The 15304-nt window shown below is 35.7% G+C and overlaps 2 protein-coding genes and 1 pseudogene across 11 annotated transcripts; 1 reads left to right on the top strand and 2 right to left on the bottom strand.

The window, feature by feature from the left end:
• Positions 1 to 181: 181 nt before the first annotated feature.
• On the top strand, positions 182 to 5385 carry LOC147505968 (uncharacterized). 7 transcript variants are annotated; one of them, XM_086558339.1, is made up of 7 exons: positions 183 to 1759; positions 1940 to 2424; positions 3470 to 3516; positions 3611 to 3744; positions 3915 to 4043; positions 4193 to 4273; positions 5165 to 5385. In XM_086558339.1, exon 1 carries the CDS (start codon positions 678 to 680, stop codon positions 1536 to 1538), a length of 861 nt encoding a protein of 286 aa, XP_086414465.1. In that variant the 5' UTR covers positions 183 to 677; the 3' UTR covers positions 1539 to 1759; positions 1940 to 2424; positions 3470 to 3516; positions 3611 to 3744; positions 3915 to 4043; positions 4193 to 4273; positions 5165 to 5385. The 7 variants fall into 7 exon arrangements, 6 of the variants coding, with proteins under 6 accessions (XP_086414465.1, XP_086414464.1, XP_086414463.1 ...); XM_086558338.1 differs by having other exon boundaries at positions 3845 to 4043; positions 4193 to 4246; XM_086558337.1 differs by having other exon boundaries at positions 3845 to 4043.
• A 1019-nt stretch (positions 5386 to 6404) lies between these two features.
• On the bottom strand, positions 6405 to 8361 carry LOC147505967 (cysteine-rich receptor-like protein kinase 10; annotated as a pseudogene). The gene is made up of 5 exons (XR_015193535.1): positions 8081 to 8361; positions 7741 to 7951; positions 7342 to 7579; positions 7057 to 7207; positions 6405 to 6899 (listed from the first exon to the last, which is right to left on the bottom strand). The product of XR_015193535.1 is annotated as a cysteine-rich receptor-like protein kinase 10 (transcript).
• Positions 8362 to 9219: 858 nt separating this feature from the next.
• Positions 9220 to 15304, bottom strand: LOC147505966 (uncharacterized). Of its 3 annotated transcripts, none has more exons than XR_015193537.1 (11): positions 15051 to 15304; positions 14794 to 14908; positions 14389 to 14480; positions 13922 to 14000; positions 13694 to 13739; positions 13518 to 13595; positions 12457 to 12491; positions 11986 to 12349; positions 11782 to 11881; positions 10170 to 10249; positions 9220 to 9498 (listed from the first exon to the last, which is right to left on the bottom strand). XR_015193537.1 is itself a non-coding variant. In XM_086558333.1 (11 exons), the coding sequence occupies exons 3-7, from the start codon at positions 14403 to 14405 to the stop codon at positions 12472 to 12474; spliced, it is 240 nt and encodes a 79-aa protein (XP_086414459.1). In that variant the 5' UTR covers positions 14406 to 14480; positions 14794 to 14963; positions 15051 to 15304; the 3' UTR covers positions 9220 to 9498; positions 10170 to 10249; positions 11782 to 11881; positions 11986 to 12349; positions 12457 to 12471. The 3 variants fall into 3 exon arrangements, 1 of the variants encoding a protein (XP_086414459.1); XM_086558333.1 differs by having other exon boundaries at positions 14794 to 14963; XR_015193536.1 differs by lacking the exon at positions 14389 to 14480 and having other exon boundaries at positions 14794 to 14963.

Genomic DNA, 15304 nt, shown 5'->3' with positions numbered 1-15304 from the left:
ATCCTCATCTTCTCCTATTCATCCCTCTCCCTCTCAATCTCTCCCTCTCAATCTCCTCTCAATCTCCGCTCCTCTCTCCCTCTCAATCTCCGCTCCTCTCTCTCCGCTCACGCCCCACTGCTATGCAGTTTACTAGTATAGTTAGTTAGAAATCTAGAATATCACAAGAGATTCATGATTTAAAATATCGACATTTCGTTAAACATACACCGGAATCTTGACAAGTATGCGATGGAAGAAGTCTGAAGTCTGAACCAAGTCCATCTTTTAGACCTATACTCAAAAACCGCTCTTAAACCCTCTTCAAACTTGACACTGGTTTTAGACCAAACCTCAAAACAACAATGTCTACTTCCATTTCTCGTCTCTGCCGTGTCTTTGCCAAAAACACCCGAATAACAGCAACACCTCAAATTCTCACAAAAACCCAAACACCCAAACCCGAAGAAACCCCCACTTCAATAAAAGTCTAATTAACAAACTTTCCAAACAAAAAAAACCTTACCACCCTTGTCGAAAACTTCAAAAAGTGTTCCGAAATACGTCGGTTTCGTTCTCGACATTTAGTATATGAAAAAACTATTGGTCGTCTTGCATTAGCGAAACAACATTCGTTAGTAGAACAAGTGTTGGAACATCAGAAGAAGTTTGATGATATTACTAAAGAAGGTTTTGCTATGAGACTTATTTCTTTATATGGGAAAGCGGGTATGTTTGATCATGCTTTAAAACTGTTTGATGAATTGCCTGAGTTAAAATGTGTACGTACTGTTAAGACGTATAATGCACTTTTAAATGCTAGTGTTGTGTCTAAGAAGTTTGATCAGACTGAGAAGTTGTTTAGAGAACTCTCTTTGAAGTTGTCGGTAGAGCCGGATTTTCGTTCTTATAATATAGTTATTCAAGCGTTTATTGAAATGGGGAAGTGGGAGAATGCTCTTTCCATGTTGGATGAGATGGAGAGAAATGTGGTGGAGCCGAGTTTGGTTACTTTTAATACACTGCTGAATGGGTTTTATAGGGATGGTAAGTTTGAGGATGGTGAGAGGATTTGGGCTAGGATGGAAGAGAGTGGGATTGTCCCGGATATAATAAGTTATAATGCTAAGTTGCAGGGTTTGGTTAATGTGGGGAAGATATCGGAGGCACTTGAATTAGTTGAACAGCTTAGGAATAACGTAGAGAAACCTAATCTTTTTACGTATAATGTTTTGATAAAATGGTATGGCAATAACGGGAATCTGGATGAAGCTAAAAGTGTATATGATAATATGTTGAAGAGTGGTATTGTTCCGGATTGGTTCACTTTTGAGGCACTCATTCCCTGTGTTTGTGGGAAAGGGGAGTTTGGTCTTGCTCTTAAGCTTTGTGAAAAGAGTATTGGCTCTAATTGCCATGTTTCCGCGGGCATAGTGCAGGTTGTGGTTGATGGGTTGGTGAAAGAGTCGAAGGTTGAGGAAGCGAAGGGGCTTATGGAGATTGCACAGTCAAAAAAGTGTTATCGGTCGAAATTGAAAATGCCTCAAGAAATTGAGTGATGTTATTCTTCCTTTAGTGATATGGTCGATGTAATGTTTCTTTGTTTTCCCTGTTTGCTTTTGCAAATTGATTTGCTTCTTTGATACACTACAAATTCATTACCATTTATTACTGAATGTGGGAAGAACTGGATTTCCTTATGCCTCTTTCAATGTTGCTGACTTGCATCTTATCAACTTGCTTATAAGGGTTGCTTCGTTTGATATTTAGACCCCCAAAGGTCTGTTTATATGATCCTTTTGGCCTCCTTTTATAACTTTATCATAAACTGGTGGTGCATTATTCTGCGCACACTGTATAATGCATGTTTGTTCAATCTCACATTCACATCTATAACATGTTTTATCTGAGATTCTCTTGTTTTCCAATTACAATGGGTCACCGACAGGCTTTGTTACAGGTTGAAACCGACACATGGTGCTCATCCGGTGGGCTCAATGTCGACGGTACACTAGTGCAAGTCGGTGTGTGGGGTGATGGAGGACATCCGTTCAAGCCACCCAAGGTTACTTTCTGTACCAAAATTTTCCATCCAAATATCAACAGTGATGGAAGTATTTGTCTTGGAATTCTAGCTAAAAGAGCAATGGATCCCCAAGGTCACCATATCGAAGGTGTTACTTTCAATCTGCTCACTTCTAAATGATCCAAATCCAGATGATCCCTTTGTGCCTGAGATTGGTCATGCATGAAGCAACTGCTTGTTCCTGGGCTCATACATATGTCATGTGATGGTACAAATCGCTACCAAGAAAGTGGCTTTTAGCCACGGGCTTTTTGCCGCAGTAAGGGGTTTGGTTGCTATATGCTGCTTGTTGTCACAACTAGTAGAAGTCGAGGCAAGAAGTAACTTTTTGCTGCGCGGTTCTCCTTCTGCGGCAAAAGGTACTTTTCTTGCAACAGAGGTAGTCGAGCCGTGGCTTTAAGTTAGACCTTTAGCAACAAGGAAGTTGTGGCCGCGGCTTTAAGCAAGTCTAAAGCGCAAAAAATTATTATTTTACTATTATTAATTTATATTTGCTAAAAATAATATAAAATGCAAGTTTTACAAGTTCGTGCGTCTGTTTTCGTTCCTTCCCCCTTTTATTTTTGGTGAAAAGTTGAATCCCGAACCTCAAATAACAAAGTTTAGCGAGAAATAAACAAAACCTCAAGTAACAAAAAGAATAAAAAAAATCATAAAAGCCCTTAATCTTTTTCACCGCTTCTTTACTTCCTGCCACTGCTTTGTTCTTCACTTGACTGATCTCCATCCCCATGTTTCCTTCATCCTAGCTTCGCAGGTACTAACCTTCTTGAATTGGCTGAACGATTTAATTTGATTTTTAGGTTCTCTAATTTTGTGTTTGCAATGGAATTAATGGATTGAATTTATAATTTTATTCTACACTATATCTGGATGAAAGGTGTGACTTTTAAGTTTAAAGCTTCTGCTTCCTTTTTATTTAAAGGGAAAGTTTAGAACTTGTGCATTTACTTTTTGTTTTATACATCCAACTTCCATTGTTATAGATTTGTGATTGTTACTGAGGGATTCCTATATTTTTTTATACTTTATAGATATTTTTCGAACTTGTAAAGTTGGGATGTTTAATTTCGATAGGTTTTTATCAGATTTGTATGAATTGTATGCTTAGATATTGATATTGGTATACGTGAATATATATTGGGTCTATGGGCGTCCATATACTCCGCATGTGTTTCTTAAGTTGAGGCATGTTATTTACAGTAGTGTCAAACTAATCAAAATTATCTTTTGAAATTGTCAAAGTAAAATGTTAATTGTTATCTAGATAGAGATTTAATGTTACTTTTACTTCTCAGATATTGTTAATGTCATGTTACAGAGCAAAGGGTTTGGTGACTCCTCTTGTTACTTTTATGGTAAATGCTATTCTCTGAGACTTAGATTTTTTTAACTTTTTTGTAGTTGCAAGTATGGTTCCACATGCCGCTATAATCATCCTTACTGAAGTGGTATGCTTGCATTTCTTCCCAAATAGTTTGTGACATGCTTGTATTTGTGGCCATCTGTTATTTTATTAAAATCCTTTGATGGGATATATTGCAGTTATAAATCCTCCAGTTGCTACTGGTCTAAGCAATGCTGTAATCAACTCCCCTGCTGCCAGCTTGAACTTTGGAGTCATTAATCCGGCTGCCACTATTCTCCCATCCATTGATCCCCATCTAGCTCAGACAACGGTAAACTGAAACTCTTTGAAACTATATTACCTTCTTGGTTGTACGATTTTCTGTTTGTTTGGTGTCTGTTTTTCCTTTATAAGAAACGTTGTCGGAGCAGATGTTGCTTTTGTAGTATATCTACTATTGTAGATTCCTTAAACCACCTTTGCGGTGCCTGGAATCACCAGTTGGAAACTTAGCTGGATAGAATCAGTGGAGAACAAACATTGAGTGGTATGACGGCCACCTAACATCATAATAGCTCCAAACTGGCCGGGCCACATTGGACAATGCCTTATGCCTTGTCATGAAAACAGGTGAAAAGATGAAAGAAGCTGCCACATAAGAAGTTACCTGGATCGAGACCCATGTGATCGAGAGTCGCTTTGAGACCTTGCGAGCTGTGTCTAATGGTCTTGGTTCTAGACTTCAATTCATAATGATCCCTTTTGTTCTTCTTTCGCAGCTTGGAGTTAACCCACCCTTTTACCCTCAACGACCTGGGCAGATGGAATGTGACGTAAGTATTCAATACTCATAAATTCTAGTGAGCTTCTGATTTTATATTATCGTGATTCTTAGCAGTAATTATTATGAAGGTTTTGTTACATTTGATGTAGTCAACGTGTGTCATCTTCTCTATTCATAGAAATGCTATTTACGTCGTTAGTCGCTCTATGGAAAGGCGATGCTTCAATCTTTTAGCAGGTTGAAGTGTTCATTTTAGCATTAAAGCTCTTTTCTTTTACAATTGTTGGTTCTTGTATTATTGTGTCGTGCTACACTATGAATAGATTATTTCATAGATGTGTTGGAAAAAGTTAACTTTGTATCCCCAGCTGTTCTGTTGTTATTTGTCACTACTTTTACTGCGTGATGATTAGTGAACTTTTTTTTTATCATGTGCATACTTCATAGATTGGTTTCAACTGGAAAAAACTGAAAGGGTTAACTAGTATTACCCCCCCACTAGATGAGCCAATTAGGATTGCCCACCCCTAAATACACACAAAAAAAAAGTCAAAGTGGGTTGACCGAAATTTTTTTGTGTGTATTTAGGGTGGAGACCCTAATTTCCCATCTAGTGGGGGGGAAATCCTAATTGGCTCATCTAGTAGCGGGGTAACACTAGTTCACCCAAACTGAAATGTTTATCCTCTAGCTTGATAGATCAGCATGTTGCAATGGCTCTGTGAACTCTTTTGAATAAAATGTTGGGTTTCTCTGTTTCTTGACTTATTTTCGAGATTTTGATATTTTAGTCTTAAGAAGCTCAAAAGATGGTTGTTATTTTAGTCTTCGATAACAATAGCTTAGTTTAATTTATTATTCTCGTCGTATTTTACATTTATATGTTATTTGTTCACTTTTTTTGAAGCATCACGACCGATGTTAATTTTTGGACTGACGAATTAGCTTGTGTTTTTTTTTTTTGCAGAAATGTAGTAGGCTGGCAGCATGTATAGTAGGCTGGCAGCATGGTCATGTATAGACATGGTCGATTTCGCAGTTTCATGGTTTTTTATTTTGGGGCTGAAGATATGCCGAATGTAGTATGGCTAGATTGAAATACTGTAAATAATGTTTATGTAGGGAGAATTATTGTTGGTTCATGTATTGGAATTGGTTTAATATGAAATGAAATTTCAGTTTAGATTATCGATCTTTCATAGCTTTATGATGGCTTTAGTACACAAATTTAATATTAAAAAAAAAACACACACACACTATATTGTCGCGGCCATTTGCTGCAAAAAGAATTGAAATTGCGATCTGAAGAAACATGTAAAATACTTTTTGCAGTAGTCATGCCCGTGACAAAAAGAAATTTAAATATTAAAAAAAAAACTAATTCAAATATAAAACACTGTTTTGCCACAACATGCCCGTGGCTAAATGTTTACTTTTTTGCGGCGAGACAAAAGTCGTAGCAAAAAATTTCTTTCCACATCATATATTGCCTCCAGCGTGGCTAAAAGTTTTTCCGCTGCAAAACACCTTTTGCCATGACTTTTGTACTTTTAGCCACCACAAGTCCACGACCACGGCAAAAGAACATATTTTTAGTAGTGAATGAACAGATGAGTTTTTCTGCACTGGAATGGAAACCTCAAATTCCCAAAATCAAGGAATTATAAATTTCTATAGGGGACAGAAATTTGAGATTTCCATATGTTAAGGAATTTTAATTATTTGAAATTGTAAATCTTGGAATTATATTTCCAATTCCAATTCCAATTCCAATTCCATAGGAAAACTTCCAAACAGACCCTTATATGAAAATCCAGGTGTTTCGTTTTTACGGTCTATTATGGTCCGGTTAACTAGTATTACCCTCCCCCTTCAGATTAGGATCAACCCAATTTGACTTTTTTTTTTGTATTTGGAGGAGACCATAATTTCCCATCTAATGGGGATGAAATCCTAATGGGCTCATATCAGGCTATGAGCACAGCAGAATTTTGTTGTGCAATTTTTATGACCATTTTCAAGGTCTGCACATCAATATATTGAAAACTGAAATAGGATTTCGTTTCTACTAATATTAGTTTATGTTAGAAAATTAATCATCTTTTGTGGTCGCATTTCATCGACGAGAGTAAGAAAACTGCAGCCAATTGGAAATGTCAACAGAATATCCTGACTGAAGTAAACAAAAATAAATACTCTAGATGCCATTTCTTGTTTTTGTTAATTCTCAACATTTCGTCAGGTCTCCCTTTGACGCAAATATCCTAAATCCTACAATTCGTAACACATTATTGAGACACGACAACTTACAGTGTTGACTATTGAGGATGGAAACTATTGACCTAGACAATACCGTTCCTCTTTCAAGCATTATCGTGGGTATAATTCGGTAACCGATACTTCATTAATGGAATGTGACTGGTCAGGCAAGAATGGTTGGTTTGGTTGTTCTGTATGTCCTCCATTATCCCCTGTACTCAACGGCTTGCCACTGTTAACAAAAAAAGTGGGCGTTGAAGGTAATGGGAGGGCGACAGAGTCGCTATTAAGCATGGAAACAACGGTTGCCATTGCGGGACGCAAGGCAATATCTTCTTGAACACACAGCAGCCCAATCTCATCACCTCAGTTCTTGAATACTGTTCCTTCAGTGCTGGTTCTATTAATTCTAGAGCTGTGCCTCCCTCCCAGAGTTTCCATGCCTGCAACAATTTATTTTTCATACATGAATCTCGGAAATAAACTGTCGTCAGAGAATAGAAGATCCCTACAATACAGTGCGCACAATTGTATGGACAGAACCAGGAAATAAAAATGAAGATATCATATAGACAAAACGAAGTACACAGCCGTACTTACATAACTTAGAAGGTCCTCTGCACGTTCTGATTGAAAGGAACACTTGTTCTTCTGGCCACTTATAATCTCTAGGATCAATACACCAAAACTGAAGACATCTGACTTCACCGAGAACTGCCCATGCATTGCATACTCTGGAGCCATATATCCACTGTATGAGATATTAATCAGATTGATGAGTTCCGCCGGAGAGAATATATTCACCCCCTTTTCAACTATTATTTTTGGTAAGAAGCTGAATAATATTTGTTGAAAGTAATATTAAAAGCAAGTTCTCACACATACTATGTTCCGACAATTCTGTTGGTAGTGGCTTCAATTTGGTCCATAACAGAAAGCCTCGCCATTCCAAAATCTGCAATTTTAGGATTCATTTTTGCATCTAACAAAATATTCCCAGCTTTGAGATCACGATGAACAATCCTATGACGTGAATCCTCATGAAGATAAAGAAGACCTCGAGCAATCCCTCCAATGATTTTGTAGCGTGTTTCCCAATCCAGATATGTACGTTTTATTGGATCTGTATAGAACTAGAATATATAGCTCACACATAGTAAATCAAATTAATCTTAAACTAACTCTTAAGCTAGAGTGAAGCACTACTTCTTGAACTATATCATGTGTGTTTTTCAACTAAAGAAGATAAACTGGAATGTTTTATGAGGAAGTTTCGAGCCAAACCAAAAATAAAATGGTCAAGGCTTGCATTTGGCACAAATTCGTATATGAGAAGTTTTTCATCCTCTTCCAAGCAGAAACCTAAAAGCTTTACAAGATTCCGATGTTGGAGTTTGACAACTAATAGAGCCTCATTCTTAAATTCTATTACACCTTGGACAGAGTTTCTTGAGAGTCTCTTCACAGCTATCTCTCTCCCATCCAAAAGCCTACCCTGTGGAAACTTTAACTGTCACAATTTCACAAGTAAAGAGATAGACCTTAAACAAGTAGATAATCTAATAGAAAAAGTTGTATATCCAATTCAATTCTAATAATTAGCAAAAAAGTATATAATCAAAACCTTGTAGACAGGGCCAAAGCCGCCTTGTCCAAGTTTGTTAGCATCAGAGAAGTTGTCCGTCGCTGCTCTTACTGTGCCAAAATTGAATTGCAGGGATTCCACATTGCTGATTTCATTCACATGTTTCCTCATTTGAGCGTCGTCTTTATAAATGCAGCAAAATACCAATCTATATCAAATGACTGCTTCAATGTTTTTTGTTGAGAATAATTGGAAGAGAAGTCATATTGGTTTATAGCTAGGTTACATGGACACGCCATATTTTGAAAAAAATTCGTGTGAGATATGTATCCAGGTGTCCGTGTCGGACACATATTGTATGTAATTTATCTCGAATTTTGATATTTTGCCGTGTCCGACAATTCTTATCTGTGTCCGGTACGGAGTGTCAATGGAACCTAGGTTTATAGTATATATAAAGCTCTTCATAAGAAATTTTATTTATTTATACAAAGGCTTATCCATGCTGTCTTTTTGGATATATATTATTAAAAGAATGCAGTCAAATGCGCATTTAGGCTCAACCTAGACTCTAGATTCATCCCTAGTGCCACACGCCTAAGAGTGCCCACATGTTATACCAACTCAGTTTAATACACGTGCTCTGCACATGTTTAACAAACAAATTTTATTGAAGAGAGTGAACATTATATGCTTTTATGAATTTATTTTATTTTTAAATGCGGAACTGTGAAACCCAATTCTATATATTCCTGCTATCCAAGTTCATAAAAATAAAAATGATTACTCTAGCTTTTTTCGATATTGTTTTTCTGAACGTTTACAATCACTTCAACAACTTCTAGTGACTAACTCAAGTTTGAGTGGAGTTCATGCAATAATACATTTAAAAGGAAAAAAAATATGATCACCATGTACACGAAACTACAAAAGCAATCGATCATAGTTGCTTACACAGCTACAGAGATTCAAAGAAGTGTTGGGTTCAAAGCAAGGGGCCGGAGACACTATGTATATTGAGCAAGGAGCCTTTGACTCTTACAATGTAAAAACTGTAAAAAAAAAGCAATGCCCATTTATGTATTTTAATACGAACTAAAACTATAATCCATTAATTGCTACAAAAACACTTATAAAAAATTGAGGAAAATAAGTCTTGCTAACAAATTCTTCTTCTGTCTTCATTTTTTCTATTCCATACTATTTAAAACTCATACCTTAGTAAAAATTGTTCGACAAAGCAAACTTGTAGAATATCTTTTCCCATTAGAAAGTATATCCATTGTGAAACATATAGTGATCACCATTTATAAGATAAAACCACTCACTCAACCCACTCAAAAGTTACCAAAAAAAAAAACAACTCGGAGAGGACATGCGCCTGAACATAGACATAGGATTTCCACATGTGGCGACTCCCATGCATTCATCCTCTTCTTATAATTCTTATATGCACCCTGAAAAATGAAAAAGAACCAAATAAGTATGAAAAGGCAAGTAAATTGAGAAGTCAAATACATGGGGTTAACACATTGATATAAAAATATCAGAAAAAAACAACAACAACAACACATATTGCTTGTATAGTTAGCAATGTCACTAAACCAAAGGATATATTTTAGCCTATCGGAAATTGAAATGATTTGCATAATTGCTTCTTCCAAACATATGCAATAAACTTGATAGTAAGGATGACAATAGAGACCTGAATGAATGTCTAAATTAAAAACAATACATCCATAAATCACTTTGGTACAAAACAAGTTGTGGAGGGAATATTTACCTGAGGTGAGGTTTAGGGAAATTAAAAACACTAAATTAAAATAGTTGTAAACATTTATCTTAATTTCAAGTCTTGCTCGCCACCTTGATGTCCATTGAGGGTTAAAAGTTAACACCAAAATCATTTAACAACCTTTCAAACATAATGATTTATTTGTTCAATATACCTACACCAGAAATAGTAACTAAAACCTTGGTCGACATCTGCAAATCGTATAAGAGTTTCACAAATAAATCTATAATATTAAAATTAATCTATCCCATGGTATAAGAGTTTCACAAATAAATCAATAATATTAAAATTAAAAAATTAAAAAAAAAATTATAAGGTTGAGCAGGCACTTACAAAGTATTGACCAACTGTGGGAAAGTGCATATGCAGTGGATCGTTAAACTTCTCCAACTACTTTAAAGCAGTTTGAATTCCTGGTCCAAGAGCAATAATTGTTTCATATTTTCCCTCTTACAGTCTTGTACACTTATTGAATTTTGATCCGTTAGTAGTGAGATGATTGAAAGTAAGGTCTAAAAAACTCATTTCTCCTCAAACAATCAAATTACTAAAATGTGGAAAATCCTACATACCAATGCCTATGAAGCTAAACAGATTCGTCATGATTAAAAAAAATAACGTGTTAGACTCCATTGGTAAAAATTCATAATCCAACCAATGTCCCCTACAACACATAAATTATAAGCTATTGAAGTGTTTCAGGATTGTCAAGAGAGGGAAAGAAATTCTACATTTAGTTCTTAGGCACATACTGAGATGCATGGTTCTATTTACAAAAGTCCCAACTGACTGCTATCAAAAATAATGTGAGACCTAAAAACCATAAATCATACAAAAAAGAGTCAATTTATAATATCTAAGTCGAAATTTTAGTATGAAGTTAAAGGAAAACTATTAACATCAATAATCTAAAGTATGGTTCACCAAAGCCACATCACATTGCCCTATTCCTGTCGCTTGGATTTTAACATTAGGAAACTCTCAAAAGCGAATCATCCTCCCCCACATTCATTCCTATCTTATGAAAAATCCAACCTATTATAAACCCCATCGTCCAATAAGTTCAAGCTCAAAAAAAAAAAAAAAAAATGTAAGACATGACATGAAAAAGGGCAACTCAAAAGTAATACATATCTAACCATTTGTATCAGGTGTCAATCAATTTAAATCTGAACCCACAGCCAAATAGAAATATCTAAGCAATGAGGTAGATATCATATAATTCAAATTCTGATGGAAGTGTGAGGGCCTAACGGTCAAGATAACAGTAATACACTAACCATTCAAATTCATCTTCAATCTATCCTATAATAGATTGGAGGACTTGAACCTAATTAATAATCCCCAAATTTTGAAGCGATTACAACATTTTCAATCCTAGAACTATCTACGAAATGTCAAAAACCTACAATGAATCGAAAAGAACAAAACTGAGGCAAAAATACAAAGGCAATATCAAGCTCCTTGATCTAAAACTTGTGAACAATTTTGTTAAAACAACATAACAATTTCTAATAGAAAACAACCACTGAATGTACGTAGAGCAACAAAAAAGAAATCTTTAAGCTAACATTTTTTTCTTCTAGTTGCAGGTAAGCAAACCATTATTGTCCTTCCATTCAGTGTTATCTAAACACCTCAAAATCAACTTATTTTGATATGTCTGTTGGATTGTTTCTAAGAAACCAGGAGAACGTGATATATTAGATTGGGATAAGACTAACCACGAATGAATAGAATCCTAATCAAACTAAGAAGCAATATTTGTGGGGCTCAAGAAAAATAGGTGACAACAATGAAAAGCTTATGGGGTTCTCATGTTAAAAGTGTACGGTGTAGTAACCTGGTTAGCTAAAACGAACCTTTGGTATGCAGCATATATTTAAACTATCAGCATAAATATTTACATGTATAAGGACCACAGATTAAAAAAGCATAGACTTACGATGCCGCACAAAGGTTCCTCTGGGTTAATCATCATGACGCTTTTTCTTGTAATTGCACACGAGGCTGAGGGAGGCTATTAACCTCGTAGACTTCTGCTTCTTTGACATTTGAATGCAGGTAAGAGCAACATTACAATAACAATAGGAGCTTAAAAAGATTTTAAGGAAAATTTGAGTTCTGACTCTTGAATTTTTGCACCTACTTCTTTCTCCTTGTATTATTGGGGAGGAAATGCCATTCTGCAAGTAAGTATGGCTTCCGCTGGATGCTCCTCTTTCATGGATGTCTTCTATGCATGTGGTAACATTCGTTGCCCCTTTTAAATTATATGAAGGTCTTGAAACCTCAGTGTGGCTTTCCAGAGTTGACTGCTTCATATTCTTCTAACCTGGAAGTATAGAAAGAGAAGGAGAGTTTATTCCCTTAGGATTTGATCCAATACCAATTCTTTGACATATTTTTTTAAATGACGACATCTCCCACAAATTGTTTCCTGCTCCACTCAGAGTATGTGAAATTTCCATATCGGCGCTAAGAGGGAAGCTTCTTGTAATAGAAGGGGATTCCTACAAAGATAATTGTGAACAGGAATTCAGAAGAGCACAGCCAAATCAAGAAAAACTCGCCGACTAAATGAAAATTTCATAACAAATTTAGGAAGAAAATGGCTTACCCTTGGTTCTAGCACTTAGAAGGAAAGCCCCCATACTGTACACAAAAGACGTGTTAGCAAATGTAGTTAAATTAATGTGATATAGGGAATCGAAATGCACATACAAACAAAAAGTCAAAGTGAAACCGTAAACAAATAATGGCATCTTGAAAAAATAGCCATTACTACCGCTAGAACCAAGGTACAAGCTTCAACATTTTAGTAATTCCATGCAGTGGAACTTCTCATCAAGTTACACAGAAATAAGTAAAGGGCAAATATAATTTTCACAACGGAGTACATCTTTAGCTCAAAATCCCAAATTAAAGAAGTTTCAAAACTCAAAACCAAAACTATTAGCGCTTGCCATGTACCCAAAAGCCAAAATATTACTCAAGTAATCCGCTCAAACAGGGTCGTTAAGTGAGTTACTCCATCAACCAATGCCAATCACTTCGAGGATAGCCAATCACTTCGACTATTCCTTGGCACAAAACATTCTTAAGATCATTAAATACTCTTCCCTCACTTTACCTCATATGTTGCTCCACTTCAAGTGTGTTAAGCATTGTCAACCAAGAAGCATGGAAGCATAATTTTAAAGAGCATAGTTTGGTTGCTACCTGTTTTTATGCAGATAAAACAAAACAGAAGCACGACTCAAGAGTGACACTGCCCGTTCATATGAAAGCTCATTGCAAGCATTATTCTTTGCAACATCAAGAAACACTCCTATTACAAGGGAGAGAATACAATAGTTTAAGGAGTTATCTTGCCCCCACTTCCAAACTGTCACTCTACTCCGTTTTTCCAAATACTCACTGTACTTGATGATTACACTTAGTAAATAACAATTCAGATATAATAACCTAAGATGATCCTTCAGCACAATTGGCGTATGGTCAACACATGGAGTCCAGGTAAACTGAAGTAGTCCATTAGTATGTAATGCAAGTTTAAAGAGGTGTATTCTAATTGGACAAAGAGCGGAGAAATAACTATCCAGAACCAAAGAAATATCAGAACATGCAAAGAAAAATAACATAAGCGACCAAAACAAATGCAAAAATCTAAATCTATACCTAGCTGCCAAACCGACGCATACAGTGGAAGCATCAGGCCTAATATGCTTGAGCTCATTATATCAAATATCGCCATACCTAATGAGGTAAACACATGTGAGTCAGAAAAAAGGACAAATTTTGACATGAAACTCAATAAATTGATAATAGCACAATAACTAATGGGATAGAATCACCAGCTGTAACGGATCCTCCAGGAGAGTTCACATATATAACAATATCCTGTTCATACAAGAAAATAGGCATGAGTAAACATTGCTTAGTGAACCCTTTGACACCAAATTGTTAGACATATATTGTTCATCCAGGTATTTTCTTATGAATAATACCCCTAAATGAATAATGCAAAATAAAAAGAAAACAAAAAACAGACTAATAAATTATGAAGGCACTCAATATTATACTTTGTCTAAAGCACATAGTCTATGCCAGCCAAACGTTCCAATACATCTCCTCCTTGTATAAGAAGCCCTTGTTTTGCCCCTGGCCCAATTAACAAAGAAGAAACTAAAGTTAGTACTGTATTGAGGACCAAGAAGTTGTAATTTCTTACATAGTAGTCAATCAATTCTTACAAAATCCACATTGAGGTAGTAGTAACAAAAAGTTAAACAGCAAACAACACATAGCTGCAAATCAGATAAAACCAAATAGGGCTAGATGATGTACCAAGAGAGGTGAGTTCTTTCTTTCAATCCCCATGCAAATACAGAAATCACGACGTGCAACAAATGGCAGGTCTTTCTCTCATGTCATCACTCAAGTTTTTAGCTAAAGCCAAATTACCACACTTTGGTGGGTCACCCTCAACCATTTCTATGGGACTTGACATTTACCAATTTCGCACTTTTGTAGAATACAAAAGACATACCTCTTCAATGTTGCCATCTTCAATATCCGTATTGAAAGAGAGCATCATGTGTTCATCAAGCAAATGTTCTAAATTGTCGATACTTAACGCTACTGAACAGCATAATAAAGAAATTCATCAAATCAACACCCAAATCAAAGCATCAATAAACACTAAATAAGAAACACGTCCATTGACAAAATAAGAAACACGTCCATGAATCACCGACAACAATATTATAATTATCCACCACTTCACATATGCTTCAAAGTCATTCAAAACATTCCAGCAATTTCATTCAGACTTCAAAATTCAAAAGTATATTAAAAAGTTACTCTAATTGGATATTAAAAATATATTAAAAATCATAGCTACTCTAATTGGATTAACTTTCATTAATGGGTTATTACTAGCTTAAGAACTCACCTTAACTTCAATAGACTCTTCAAAGATGAAGGCAAAGCCACCGTACACTGCCATATTCATCTTGTGTTTGTTAATAATAATTCGAAACATGCATCCAACTTTGTCATCAACTCAACTGTTCCATAGATTGATGTAATATCCTATGTTATTACCCAGTCCATCGATATCATCTGTAAAAGTTCAGTTGTGTTTTGGATATAGAATTCATGCGTTAAAGCAAATTGACTAATTTCGAGAAGTGAAGAAAACAATCATACCTGATTGGAGGTTCATAAGCAATAGAGAGATTTGTTCGTCAATTCCATCCTAGATTAGAGTACTCACCATTTCAACTATTTAGATTTTTTACCTCGATTGAAATGAATGGCTAGAATTTGTTGCAATGAGAGAACTCAATTTGAAGAGAGGGGGAGAGAGAATGATGGCTCTGTTTAATTTTTGTTGCAAAACTTATTTTTTTGTACTGTTTGCAAAAGAAGGGAAATGTAGGGGTGGAGATTGGGAGGGGAGA

The sequence above is a fragment of the Coptis chinensis genome, chromosome 4 (genome assembly GCF_015680905.1).
Source record: "Coptis chinensis isolate HL-2020 chromosome 4, ASM1568090v1, whole genome shotgun sequence".
Lineage (NCBI taxonomy): Eukaryota > Viridiplantae > Streptophyta > Magnoliopsida > Ranunculales > Ranunculaceae > Coptis > Coptis chinensis.
The sequence above is the reverse complement of the archived record's forward strand: the minus strand, read 5'-3'. Positions and strand labels throughout refer to the sequence as shown.

What these genes read in the sequence shown, in the direction of transcription:
- LOC147505968 (XM_086558334.1), top strand. Translation starts at nt 678, where the DNA reads ATGAGACTTATTTCTTTATATGGGAAAGCGGGTATGTTTGATCATGCT.
- LOC147505966 (XM_086558333.1), bottom strand. An exon ending in TGGAGGATCCGTTACAGCTG is followed by an intron (nt 13,596 to 13,693) that starts GTGATTCTATCC and finishes TTACCTCATTAG; the next exon opens with GTATGGCGATATTTGATATA. An exon ending in TGCGTCGGTTTGGCAGCTAG is followed by an intron (nt 12,492 to 13,517) that starts GTATAGATTTAG and finishes TTTTGTGTACAG; the next exon opens with TATGGGGGCTTTCCTTCTAA.